Genomic DNA, 13,939 nt, shown 5'->3' on the forward strand with positions numbered 1-13,939 from the left:
TTCGACATCAGCGGCGGGGCCTGGTGGCAGGGGGAGGGTCTAAGACGAAACATTAGGCGTCCGAGAAGACGCCTTCCTAGCAGAAATGTACACGGAGCTCAGCGCTCCGAGTGGACTTTCCATTTTGTCTTCATTGGACCGGCTGTGCCCTTTGCCGTTCCCGCGTGTCACGGAGGGAAGGGCCAACCTGACCCACGCCGCTGCTGCCTGTGACCCTCCCCTGCGGCACGATACAGCACACCCCTGTGTGACGGGCATCACTGGGTCACTGCCACTGCCCCTGCCATCCAGCCAGCCTCCCCCAGTAACCCCTGCAGGACGTCGCAGTACGGCCAGGAGGAGTGGTGCCCGTCCAAACCCCCGTCAGGGCTGTGTGCCCCCAAATGTGGGGATCAAAGAGTCATCCCCAGCTCTCTGTACCGATAGGACTGAGGATGAGGGCTTGTCCAGTCCCCAGGTCACCCCAGGGTCCTCAGCGGCTGGAGGAGGAAAAGGAAGTAGGAAGTGAGTGACTGGGGTTTGGAGCACCACAGCTGATGACTCACGGGAGAGAAGAAATGCCTCCATTCGTCACAGAGAAGGAAAAGACTTGAGTCATCGTAAGTCTTGACTGGATTTGTTTTATTGTGGTAAAATACACAACACATAAAAGGGACTGTTTTAAGTGTGCATTTCAGCCGCATGAAGCATGTTCACCCTGCTGGGCATGCATCACCTCCATCCATGTCCAGAACCGTTTTCTCTTCTCCAGCGGAAATTCCGTCCCCGCTAAGCAACTCCCCGCCTGTCCCTCTGCACCCTACTAAGTTTGCGCCAGACGGCCCTGTCTTCCTGCCAGGCTGCTGAAGTGATCGTGTAAGGTGGCTGGCTGGCAATCCTCCCCACATATGCATACGTACTGGTAAGGAACCGACGGGCCAGACGTTTCCCAAGGTGCTAAAGTGCACGCAGAAATCACGAGTCCTGGTCATGAGCTGGCAGCAGGTCCTGGGATGAGGTCTGGAATCGCGTTCTCCACGCGGCCTGCCACCGGGGGGGGGGGGGGGGGGCGGCCTTCACCACGGTTTCGAAGTCAAAGGCAGAGAGAATGAGGCTTTTCAGCTCTGTCGCTGACATCCTGGGACCCGGGGCCTTGGGCTCCAAGGCCCCACGCGTGTGTACGCAATCACGGTCACAAGTGCCAGGCCCCGTGCAAAGCACCTAATAGGTCATGCCATCGCTCACTGCCCACCGCGAGTTAGGAGGTGGGCGCTGTTGTTGTCCCCATCTTCCAGATGAGGAGGCTGAGGCACAGGGTCAGAGTCGGAAGCGGCAGGGGAACCCCAGGCAGGTGCCTACCCCAGGCCCTGAGACGCACCAGACCCCACTACTTCGGGTAGTGGGCTTGCGGGCTGCCTAGTCCGGCGAAGTATACTATTCAACTTATTCCAGAACACTGGAGAGACTTTCCACATAGCACAGAGGAGCCGTCTGCCCCAAAGTTCCCATGTCACAACCTAAATGACTCAGGTATGCCCAGATTCCCGGAACGTGGCGGGCGGCATTTCCTGGGAGCTCCGGAAATGCAGAACGCAGGGACCCTCCCCAGACCTGGTGTCTGCATCTGGACCAGACCGCCCCACCCCTGGGATCCACATGCAGCCTGAGGAGCTGGGGTCTGGAGGGGCCCGGTTCGGACCACAGTCTGGCAGTGGGTGACTGACTGGGCCTTGCTCAGCCGCTGTCCTTATTAGTACAGTGAGGGTACTCGTATCCCCAAAGGGTTTTGGATTATTAAAAATGATCACTCAGTACACTGTTTCTTTCCCATTGCACTTGGGGGAAAAAAAACTGCACTATTCAGTTTTAAACAGCCAGTTTCCAGGAAATGATCTGGTAAGACAGTTATAATGAGAAAACTTAATGGGGAAAAAAAAAGATACCCAGGGTTGAGTTTAAAGTACAAGACCTGTGCTAACAAGACAAAAACCAAGAACAGGGAGAAAAGGAAGCACGTACACACACAAGAGTGTTGATCGTGGCACAATGCCGTGTCTCTGAGCGGAAGTCTCAATACTGGAAAGTGGCTGCTTATCCTGCAATTAATAGCAAATTCAGCAGAAATCCGACTGATGTCTCATGTGGCTTTTGTTTGTGAAGTCTGACCAAATGATTCTGAAGTCGATCTAGACAAAAAAGCACACAAGAACAGTCAGCAGCATTCCGACAAATGACAGGCGATGACGGAGAAGTAGCCCGTGCCCAGGAGAACGGGACCCAGGCCTGGGCCCTGGCTTTGTCACCTTTCTGCACGTGTTATGTCTCAGTAACAAAAGTCACACGCACACACGCACCCCCCCGCGCCGAAGCACACGATGCCACAGTCAGCAGATGAGAAAGATCAAACAAGAGAAAGCACACAAGCAACCCCACACATAGTAGAAATGGAATTTGTAGTCAGTGGAGGCAAATGTGGTTAGAATAAATGGTTAATGTCGGGGAAGAAATCAAGGTAGACATATCACCCTTTGCGCACCCCCCCCCCCAAATTTTTAGCTACAGCAAAGTTTTAAATGTTATAATGACAGGAGAGTCACGCAAAGCTGTAGACGTATGATTTGCATATCAATTCAGATAATGTACAGAATTTGGGAGAAATGAAGGCCTCACTTGAATGACTCTCAGGCTAGAAACCAGAGAAAAAGAGGCTGGCAGATACGACCATTAAGTCTTCCATGTAGCAAATGGTACCATAAGCATCAGTGAAAAGAAACTGAAAAATTATAAAGTGGGAAAAGTATTTGTAATATACGAGAGAAAAACAGACCTACTAGCCTTAGTATATGAAGAATTCTTAAAAATAAATAAGACACGGGTCCCAGTAGAAATATGGGCAAAGATGGAAAGTTCACAGTAAGCGGCACATGGCCACTAAATGGAAAGCAGGACAAAGACCAGAAAGGCAAGGATCAAAAAAGAAATTCTGGGGGGTGCCTGAGTGGCTCAGTCGGTTAAGCATCTGACTTTGGCTCAGGTCATGATCTTGCAGTTTGTGGGTTTGAGCCCTGAGTCGGGCTCTGTGCTGACAGCTCAGAGCCTGGATTAAGCTTCAGATTCTGTGTCTCCTTCTCTCTCTCTCTCGCTCTCTATCCCTCCCCCACTCATATCTGATCAAGCCTGGGGATCATCTACCAACTTGCAGGAGATACAGAGGTCAGAGGAGCAAGTAAAAACATGACTCACAATTAGCAAAATCTCAACACAAGCCCTACAAACAAACCAGCTTCTTGAAAATACAGTCCAAGGGGGAACAAAGGAAGGGAGACCCTCGATCAGAAAAAACAGAACTCATCAACCGGCCGGACATGTGGACCTTATTTGGATCCCAACTCAGACAAGCTGTAAAAAAAACAGACAAAATAGAAACAAACGTTTATGAAAGTGATAAAGCATGCAGAAATGTAACCAGAGACTAGAGATTTCATAATCTGTTTGAGGAGGAACCATCATAGTGTGGCTCTGCTTTTTAAACATCCCTGGGAAGGCTGTACGGAAACTATTACAGGTGAATGGATACCTGGGACCTGCTTCCAGTCGGTGCGTGGGGAAGGGGCGGGCAGGCAGAGCAGGCTGGGGGCTGACCTGTGCTGGGCATGGAGGGCTGAGATGTCCCTTGTACTGTTTCTTCTGCCGACTTCTGGGTGTGCGCATAATGTCCTGAGTTCAAAAACAGAGTAGGCTCTGCCCAGTATCGGTCAAAGAGAAGGAAGTAGGCTCTTGGGACGAACCTGCTAGAGGGCAGAAAACCAGAATGTACCCTCTGACTCACCGATTCAACTTCTAGAATGTTCTCTTATGAACATAAATGGGAAACCTTATAAAAATGTGTGAGAATGGTTATCTGGCAATTTTCGTAACAGCAAGTAGATAAATGAGTAAATGAATAAATGAATGAACTTACACAGGCAGTACAGAGGGACCGGACAAAGGCACTGTGGCATTATCCACCCAATGGGACATTGTGCAGACATTTAAGGACATGACCCAGTACACATTTATTGACATGAAAAGACGGACGTGACGTTAACATCAAAGGACGCGTCTGTGGGAGTGTATGCTTATGGAGCAAAGGTTTTACAAGGATAGTCATAGAAATGCTACCATCAGTCATGGTATGGGAATGATGGGATTCTGGGAGACTTTTATATTTGTATTTCATTTTATCTATAACATTAGTTTTCTTCTGTAGTAAGTATGGAATTGATGTATAATTTTAAATGTTTTAGAAAGAAATTTATAATTAAACCATATTTTATTTTTTTTTTAATTTTTTTTTTCAACGTTTATTTATTTTTGGGACAGAGAGAGACAGAGCATGAACGGGGGAGGGGCAGAGAGAGAGGGAGACACAGAATCGGAAACAGGCTCCAGGCTCTGAGCCATCAGCCCAGAGCCCGACGCGGGGCTCGAACTCACGGACCGCGAGATCGTGACCTGGCTGAAGTCGGACGCTTAACCGACTGCGCCACCCAGGCGCCCCTATAATTAAACCATATTTTAAAAGGAGGCAAGACATTTCAAATGATGCTACTCTCTTTGTTAACCATTTCCCTTGCTTTTGAATTTTCTGAAAGTTGTATAATCTGTTGGTTTAGAAGCCACTATAAACTTATTTTGTGAGACGGTAAGAGGTATTTTTGTCCCCACACAAAATATAAACAATGACAGTGATTAAGGGATACACTGACAATGTATCTAATGGGAATGCACATACATACAGGCCCAGCCTGCTTCCTCGGGATGTAAGGGAACCTCCGCCCACCCCCACCGCCACCCCGACAGGAAAACAAAGACGAAGCAGTCTACAGGGATAGCCACGTTTCACGCTCGTCACGGGGTGTCAAAACCAGCTTTAGTGGGATCTGTGCGGGTTTTGCCTATTAGCTAATGTGCTTCAGTACCTGCAGCGCTGACTTGACGGGGGGGCAGCCAGCGGGGGCTGGCCAGGGGGTGGTGACCAGGCAGGGAGCCACCAGCGGGGGCTGGCCGGGGGGGGGGGGGGCTACGGTGGGGTGCAGGCGGCACCGGGAGCTCTTCCAGCAGGCCGAGCGGCTGTGCCCCGGGCCCGTCAAGCCGCACATCCTGGCCCAGACTTCATTTTGCAAACATTAAAAAGACCTCCCCACACTTACCTACAGGCTTTAAAAACAACCGGTCCCAACAAAACGGGCACATCGTGCCCGAGCTGTCCCGACGACGGCCTGTGCCTTCCAGGATGGAGTACCCTGTTACCTTCATGAGGACGTGTTCCTGCAGGGACGGGGACGCGGCCCCCACGCAGCACACGGTTAGCCGTGAAGGGAAGCCCGCGTCCGGCAGGCCGACAGCGGCCACCTGGGTGAGCGGTTTCTGGGCTCCTGTCTTCTCTGCCCACCTTGTACGATGAACACGCATTACTTCTGTAGTCATGCAGCGGCCAATAAGAAGCAAAGCCTTACTTGGACACTTCACAAGCTGCAGGGCCCCAAACGAGGGGACCGGGCAGGGGCAGGGGCCCGCTCAGAGCCGAGGGGGAGGCCAGAGGCCAGGTTGGAGTGCGGTGGCCGGTCGGGGGAGGCTGGGCTAGGGCGGGTCGGGGGATGGGGACCAAGATGGCTCTGGAAGCCTGGGACCCCACAGCGTTCTACTCTGGGACGTGAATGGGGAGGATGCACTGAAAGCACCCCTCCCAAGCGCCCTGCCGACAGGCTTTTCCGCGGTGAGCACTCCCTCCGCCGTCTCAGATCTACAGGGACTCGTGACAAAACTGCCGGTCGGCATCACCCCGGCCTCTGTCATTCGCACTGCCACTCTGCGCTCTCGTGCCCTTCTGCTTTTCCAGAGGAGAGGGCCTCTCTGGGGTTGGAGGGCTGTGCAGTGGGACACAAGGAAGGACACCGTGAGGTCACCACGGCCGTCTGTGCACGCCCGTGCTTCACGTTCCCGCCACCCCCCACAGAGGGACGGGGAGGACGAGGCTCCAGGACGCTGCTGACTGGCTCATGAGGCCAGACGCCATGGGGGACGGGGAACCTGCACCCAGTGTGTCTGGCTCTGAACGGAGCTGCTTTCCACCAGGCAGGAGGATGCCCGGGGCTTAGCGTCCACAGAAAAAGCTTTCGGTTCACATCAAGAGCTGGGGTGATGTGTGGGCGACGGGTAATTACCAAAACAACGAGTAACTAAGTGGCCACCTCCTGTCCCCGTGAATCTGGGGGAAGGTCAAGCTCACCCACCAGAAACGTGAACCTAAGGACTCCAGAACTCCCACTGTTTCCCTGGGAGCTCAGATGCATCTCACTCTGAAGAGAGGAGTGCGAGGAAGGTCCTCAGAAGCACGTATTCTAAGGCCACAAATCTCAGCCTCACGGCTCTCAGCCCTGGCTGTCTGGTGAGGACTGCGGTCTCGTCTCAGGCCAGGTATGTGCCCTGACCCAGGGCTGAATGACTGGTGACCTCCAAGCCGCCGGGGGCAGAACAGTCCGATCTCTTCCCCGTGACACAGCGGTGCGCCTGAGATTCTGGGTAAGCCGCGTCACCACGGGCACTGGCCTCGTCTCCTCCCAACGCCCAGTCTTCTGCCCTTCTGTGCAACACCAAGTCCCTCCACGACCACACACGGGACTGCGGACCGGCTCTTTCGAATGTCAGTGCTGGGGCGGGCACCGGCACAGAACACGGCCGGGGGGCTACCGATGAAAACGGAGGGTGCAGGGACGCCGTGCCGCTCGGGCTTTGGGAGGGCAAAGAGCCAGAGTCGTCCTATAACCCAGTAGTTTCGAGAGGACCTTGCCTACTAAGTACGAGGACGTGTCAGGAAGCCCTCAGAGCCAGGGAAGATGACGCCAGTCTGCACACCCCGACGATGCATAGAAAGCCCGAGAGAAGTAAGAAACTTCACTTTAATATAAAGGAAGCCCTGTGCCTGACAACTTCGGTTGAGGAATTACATGGAACAGATTGGATACCGGCATTTAGTAAAATCCAGGTTAAGATGATAGAGTATTTTAAATACAAAAATAAGTCTTTTAGTTAAAAAAGAGCACAAGCAGCCCTGGACACACCCACAAAACAACCGGAAAGCCTGACGGAAGAGCCCGGACGAAGCTCCAGGAGCCACTGGGCCCTCAAACCTCATAGGGGATCTGACACTGGATCTTTTTTTAACTTTGACATGATGCAAACGATGCATCTGAAAGGAGGCTGTGGCAGGTAACAACGGTCGGAAGGCTCCTCTGAGGGGACGGGGTCCTCCTGGCTCTGGCGTGGTGGACACGGGGGTCACCCGAGCGAGAGGACAACGGGCGGCAGCGTGAACAGGTGGGCGCCCACGTCCGTCCAGGACACGACACTCGCCGGCACGTGGATGGCTGGAACCCAGACCGGAGCCTTCCCGCTTGCACCTTCTAATAGTTCTCCGTGTGGCTAAGATGTCCCTACGATGACACAAAAGTACACCGTGGGAAGTAATTTGCTGCGGTTGTCTGTCCACTGACACAAAGCACTGCGTTTAGAACGACAGGGCGCACACTTGTACGAATGTTTTATCTCTGAGGTGAATCTACATTTACAGAGTATCCAGAACATATAATAAAACATATTTAGAGCACTTCCTACGGTGCCTGTTACATAGAATGTTCTCAAATAAACATTTTTCTTCTTTCCTACATGCTATGAAGGAAAACAAAGAGACTGAAAATATAACTTATATATTCATAAAATAGAATTATTTTTTTATGTTTATTTATCTGACAGAGAGCAATAGAGTGCGAGCAGGGGAGGGGCAGAGAGAGAGGGAGACAGAGGATTCACAGCAGGCTCCACACTGTCAGCAGCACAGAGCCCAACACGGGGCTCGAGCTCCTATACTGTGAGATCATGACCTGAGCCGAAGTCAAGAGTTGGACGCTTGGGGCGCCTGGGTGGCGCAGTCGGTTAAGCGTCCGACTTCAGCCAGGTCACGATCTCGCGGTCCGTGAGTTCGAGCCCCGCATCGGGCTCTGGGCTGATGGCTCAGAGCCTGGAGCCTGTTTCCGATTCTGTGTCTCCCTCTCTCTCCGCTCCTCCCCCGTTCATGCTCTGTCTCTCTCTGTCCCAAAAATAAATAAAAAGTTGAAAAAAAAATTAAAAAAAAAAAAAAAAAAGAGTTGGACGCTTAACTGACTGAGCCAACCAGGCATCCCGTGAAATAGAATTTTTTCAAACAACGTTGACTAAATACTGAATAGGAACCCAACACAGAGAAGCTGTAGTGGTTCCCGTCAGGGGAAGTAACCCCAGTTGGTAACAGTCCAGGGCTTCTGCCCATCCCACCTGAGGCTTCCTCGCCCTTGCCCACAGAGATAACTGGGAAGGACCAGATGGCTAGGGGCAGACAGGTGGCCCGACACTGTGCCACCGTGAAGTGAGAGGTCTTGTCCAGAGTCTAGAAACCTTCGTCCCAGTTGGTCACCGTCCCAGCAGAGAGCAGTGTGGATCCGTGGCCCAATGATAGCAGCTGGCAGGGGAGCCCTGCTCTCCAAGACCACATCACGATGCCAGTGGCTCCCTGGGCTTGTGGAGGCTGGGAAGGGTGGGCTGGGCCGGGCAGTGGAGGGGACAAAGCGGTCTGGTCCACGATGGTGTCCATCTCCTCGAAGGTAGGTATTGCCCTGAGCCACAGGGACCCAACACGAAAGACGTGGGACTGGCCCACGGCGGGGGAAGCGGCGCCCAGGCTTGTGAGCATGTTTCACAAGGATGGATCATGCTGGCAGATTGGAATAAGATGCTCTGGAGATCTCGGACTCTACCCAAGGAGCAGTCAGCAAAGGCTTTACACAGGACAGGTATTTTAGTGGACCAAGAAGGCAGAACGCAATCTTACAAGGTGAGAGGGCTCACTGGCAATGAGAACAGATCAGAATGTTCCAGAACCAGGAGTGCCTGGGTGGCACAGCTGGTTAAGCATCTGACTTCAGCTCAGATCATGATCTCGCAGTCCATGAGTTCAAGCCCTCGTCAGGCTCCATGAGTTCAAGCCCTCGTCAGGCTCTGTGCTGACGGCTCAGAGCCTGGAGCCTGCTTCGGATTCTGTGTCTCCCTCTTTCTCTGCCCCTCCCCCGCTCGTGCTCGCTCGCTCTCTCTCTCTCTCTCTCTCTCTCTCTCTCTCTCAAAACTAAACATTAAAAAAAAATTAAAAATAAAAAAAATAAAAAAGAATGTCCCAGAACCAGGGAAGTCATCTGTGATGACTGAAGCCAGGGTTCATAGCACACACAGGCAGGGACAGGGGATCTATCTGGAATGCCATGCTGTGCCCAGATTGTGAAATTTATAGGTGTTGAATTTATTCAACAGGCCTCTGTTTCCCAAAATAGCCTCTGCACTGCATGTGTAACAAGCATCCCTTTATAAAAGGACATTTAAACAAGAGTCTTTACTGTGGTTCTTGGGCTCTTTAATCACCTACTACCCATCAACTCTCCAAAAGGTGGGAAAAGGACATAGCACTTCCCCAACTTCTCTGGCCAGGAAGCTCTTGTCCTGAGCCCCTCAGCAGCAGGAGCCTGGGCGAGGAAGCACTGCCCCAGGCACAGGAAGTGGCAGAGATGGGGTCACACAGAGCTTGGGAAGCTCACTCTGAGATGCTCTGGGAGAGGGAGTGCAATGGACAGGGCCAGGAGGCAAGACTCCAGGCAAGATGGGGCCTCTCTTGAGGGAGGGACATCCCGGGGGGAGGGGACTAGATCAGGCTCTTTAATTCTTCACCATCATCATCATCATCATCATCATCATCATCATCATCATATCATCATTACTGCTGCCAATAGCACCACCACCATGTGGCCCAAATACCAAAATTTTTTTAAAAAAATGTTTTGCTGAGAGGTCTCCCTTCAGCCCCCAGCCGCCCCCTTTCCACTGGATGGGGTTATCTGAAGATGTGTTGGAGGCAGAATGGACAAGACTCAGGACAATGAGACAGACGGAGCCAAGTCAATATGAAGGCCGAGTCCAGAATCTTAAATTTTTTTTTAACGTTTATTTATTTTTGAGACAGAGAGAGACAGAGCGTGAATGGGGGAGGGGCAGAGAGAGAGGGAGACACAGAATCGGAAGCACGCGCCAGGCTCTGAGCCATCAGCCCAGAGCCCAACGCGGGGCTCGAACTCATGGACTGCGACATCGTGACTTGAGCTGAAGTCGGATGCCCAACCCGACTGAGCCACCCAGGAGCCCAACCGAGTCCAGAATCTTAAACACAGAAACTGCTCCTTTAAGCCTTTCGCCAATGCTCGGAGTTCCTGCCTCGTTCCATTCCCTCTCCTCAATTCGTTCCACTTGGTCAATGTCCCTCTTGGAGCATTGAGCCACAGGTACACCCAAAAAGGAGCCTGTCTTATCACCAATCTAGAAGCAAGGTCCTAGTCCTCTGACTCTGCAACACCCTGTGGCTGACAGGGGAGATCTGGGCGCTGAGTCTCCAACATGACAGGCAGGAAGAGGGTGTTGTGCCTTACCTGTGAGTCTCATGCTGACTGACCACACCTTATGGCCTGACTGGGCTTAAAAAGTAATAAGAAACAGGGGGAATATACCACTTTTGATAAAATACAACTCCAATGTATTTCCACCAAAAGAGAGATGTTTTAGAAGAGAGCTTTTATTCATTTCTAATATTGGGAGGGCCTCAGACCCAAAGATGTCCAGACTTGAACACAGCAGAATAACACTGTCAAAATTCAAATCCTCCTGAAGGCAGAGAGGGAGAGGGACCCTCCAGAAAGTTAACAGCTGACTTCTCATCAGAAATACAGAAGTCAGAAGGCAGTGACAGTGTGTATTCAAAGTGCTAAAAGACCGTCAATCAAGAATTCTATATCCAGCCAAACTATCCTCCAGAAATGAATGGGCTATGTAAATATCTCTGGATAAACAGAGAAAGTCTGTTGCAGCTAGACCTACCCTACAGGAAATACCGAAGGGCATCCTTCAGGCTGAATTTAAAGGATATTGGACAGTAAGTCAAATCCAGACTTTAGGAAGCCTAAATCGTTTCTTAAAGCACTAACTTGCCTTTTAATGCACTTCACCGTCTCCTCAGAGTGGAACAGATTTTACTCTTTAAGAAGTTCTTGTTCTGTCCTTCTAGTCGTCCAAGGGCTTGCTGATTCTCACATCCAGAAGAAATAATATGAGTGTGATTTGTTTCCTAATTATTACTGTTAAGAGTTTCTCTCTCTCTCCCTCCATCCAAGCTCCCTTAACAGTGTACCCACCACCTTGGGCCTCATGTTCCAGAGGAACCCCCCCAGCCCATCCTGGCTGTACCTCTCCATGGGGTAAGGAATCCACGGGGCCAACGGGATGTTCCCACCCCTGCTCTGCTTCCAGAGCCTATTTCCTGGGCCTGGGTCTGCCTTTTCTGCAGGTACATTCTGAGGACAGACCACAGCACTATCACACTACAGCACCCTTGTTTGCTGGAGAGGGGTATGGTGAGGTGGGAGGGGATGAGGGTGGACCCTGGACGTGCCCTTCCAGTGTGCCCCGGGCCCTGTGTCGTGCAGGACAGAGCCTGCACTGAGCAGCAGGGAGGGGCACGCCCAGGAGTGAGCTCTCCCTCATCCCACCAGGTCCCAGCACGAACTGCTGAGAAATTCAGGAATGCTGTATTTGAACTTTCCACCTCCTTACGAAGTTAAAGTGTCGGTATGAGTCTGAGTCGTTGAGGACAGCGAGGCCCACGTCAAGTCAAAGAAGCCCCAATTCCTGAAATCACGTTCTGCCTCTGCTCCAGCTTTTCCAGAGCTCTCAGGCACTGGAACGCGCCCCGGCCTACCCAGTGAAGACCCTTGCAGGGGGCGGGAGTGGGCAATAGGAACAGAGCTCAGCACTCAACAGTACTCAGTAGTACTCAGCAGTACTCAGCAACAGCTTCTAATGATCAACTCAGAACAGTAATGAGCAAACGGTTTATAATCCTCCCCACCGATTGTCTGTGACAGGATCAAGTTTGGGAAGCAGTGCACTTAGACCAGGGGGAAAGGACACGTGGGCAGAACTGAAGTCGGGGTGGCGTCCCACAACCTCCTCCCCCTTCCGAGGCTGAGTCAGGGGCTCCTGCTGGGGAAAAGAAGATGGAGACTGAACAGGCAGAGGCTGCTCCACCTGCCAGAGCGAGGAGACTCACGGTACTCACGTCCATGGGGAACGGGGCTGAGGGGAACACAGAGGAACATGGCTGAGCTCGAAACAGACCGTATTTTACAAATAGGGAATATGGAGGGGGGCGCCTGGGTGGCTTGGGTGGCTAGGTGTCCGACTTCAGCTCAGGTCATGATCTCACTGTTTCTGAGTTCAAGCCCCTGTCGGGCTCTGTGCTGACAGCTCAGAGCCTGGAGCTGCTTTTGATTCTGTGTCTCCCTCTCTCTCTGCCCCTCCTCCGCTCACACTCTGTCTCTCTTGCTCTCAAAAATAATAAAATAAACATTAAAAAAAATAGGGAATGTGGAGGAAGGTACATTCTAGGATAAGCCTTGAGTTTAAAGCTAAAAACAAAACTGTACACACAGCTTTCGTGGACTTCAAAAGCAGGCACCAAGGACAGACTCTCCAAAATCGGGCTATCATCATAAAATTGTTTTCTCTCAAGCTCACGGGCATGGGCTCTAGGGAAGGGGCATCTGGCACCTCGAGGGGATGCTGCGAGCTCAAGCAGGCTGCCTTGTGAGGAGTCTGAGGACTTTAAAGAATCCACTTACCCGCTGCTGCTGCTATTGCTGTCTTTTGAAATTTTTGTTTCCAATTCACCTTTTGATCCCTTTCACCCATTTTTCCAACTCCCTACCCTGGGCATCCACCAGCCTGTTCTCAGTATGTATTAGCCGCTTTTGTTTTTAAATAAAAGATCCGACGCGGTAGTGGGACTGCACGGTATGTCTCTTTCTGACTTACCCCACTCAGCGTAACACCCCCAAGGTTTATCCACGTTGTTGCAAATGGCAGAAGTTCATTCTTTTTTTATGGCTGGGTAACATTCCATGGAGTGTGTCTATAGTTTCTCTATCCATTCATCTATCCTGTTTGAGTGTTCATCTTCTATCCAACAAGTGTGATGAATATCAGTTTTAGCACTTTATCTGTGACTTCTCTTGGATCTCCTATGTGGGTAATTGTATCATCTGAAATAAAAACTTATCTTTTCCTTTCCAATTGTTACACCATTGCTTCTTTTCTCCCATCTCACGTTGTCCAAAATGGAAGCATTACCCCTCCCTGGGTAGTCAGGGAGCGAGCGACAGCAGCAAATTTGTGTTTCCCTCTTCGTCAACGGAAATGCTTCCACCCAGTGTGACGAACCCTAAACCTTCTCAGGATAAACACTTCTAGTTCTGGTTTGCTGAGTTCTTCCCATCAGTGGGATCTGGAACCTGCTTTTATTTAGATTTGGATGATTGTTGGTTTCTCTCCTCTGATTAATGCAGGTTTTCTAATGTTAACTCAGGCTTCTGTTACTTCAAGTAGGACTTTTTTAACCTAAGAAGCCATCTGCGATGGTAGCTTTTTGCTAACTTTCCCAATTTGTTTCACTGTTACTGGTCTGTTTACATTGTCTCTTCTGCCATCCCCGCTGCGCTGGCCATCCTAGCCTCGTGCTTAGTACAGCCAGCCCACATGTCCACAAAGGACCTGTCCTCTGAGCGTGTCAAAGACACTATTCCAAAGTCTCCCAGTGTCTGTTTTCACCAACGAGAGGTCTGTGGCCAAAGCACGACCCCTCCCTGCCTCCTAAGCAGCTCCATGAGAGATGTGCTGACAGGTCATGTGCAAGGCCTACTCACCATGATTTCAGGAACACAAGAAAGGTATAGACACAAACAGACCCACCCTCACGAAGCACCACATGGCTTGGGAGACAGGGCATGACAGACACAAC

The 13,939-nt window shown here is 51.3% G+C and overlaps 1 protein-coding gene across 2 annotated transcripts in view; it reads right to left on the reverse strand.

Annotated features, from left to right (window-relative positions):
* Positions 1–6,902: 6,902 nt before the first annotated feature.
* CUNH10orf143 (chromosome unknown C10orf143 homolog) overlaps positions 6,903–13,939 on the reverse strand; it is a 46,493-nt gene continuing 39,456 nt past the window's right edge. For both annotated transcript variants that reach the window (XR_005793759.1, XM_040486806.1), the window contains one exon: positions 6,903–7,454. Coding sequence is in view for 1 of the 2 variants with exons in the window: in XM_040486806.1 (XP_040342740.1) it covers positions 7,425–7,454 (30 nt within the window). In the remaining variant the exon portion in view is untranslated. The remainder of the gene's footprint in view (positions 7,455–13,939) is intronic.

The sequence above is a fragment of the Herpailurus yagouaroundi genome, unplaced genomic scaffold (assembly GCF_014898765.1).
Source record: "Herpailurus yagouaroundi ecotype Mexico unplaced genomic scaffold, PumYag 163, whole genome shotgun sequence".
Lineage (NCBI taxonomy): Eukaryota > Metazoa > Chordata > Mammalia > Carnivora > Felidae > Herpailurus > Herpailurus yagouaroundi.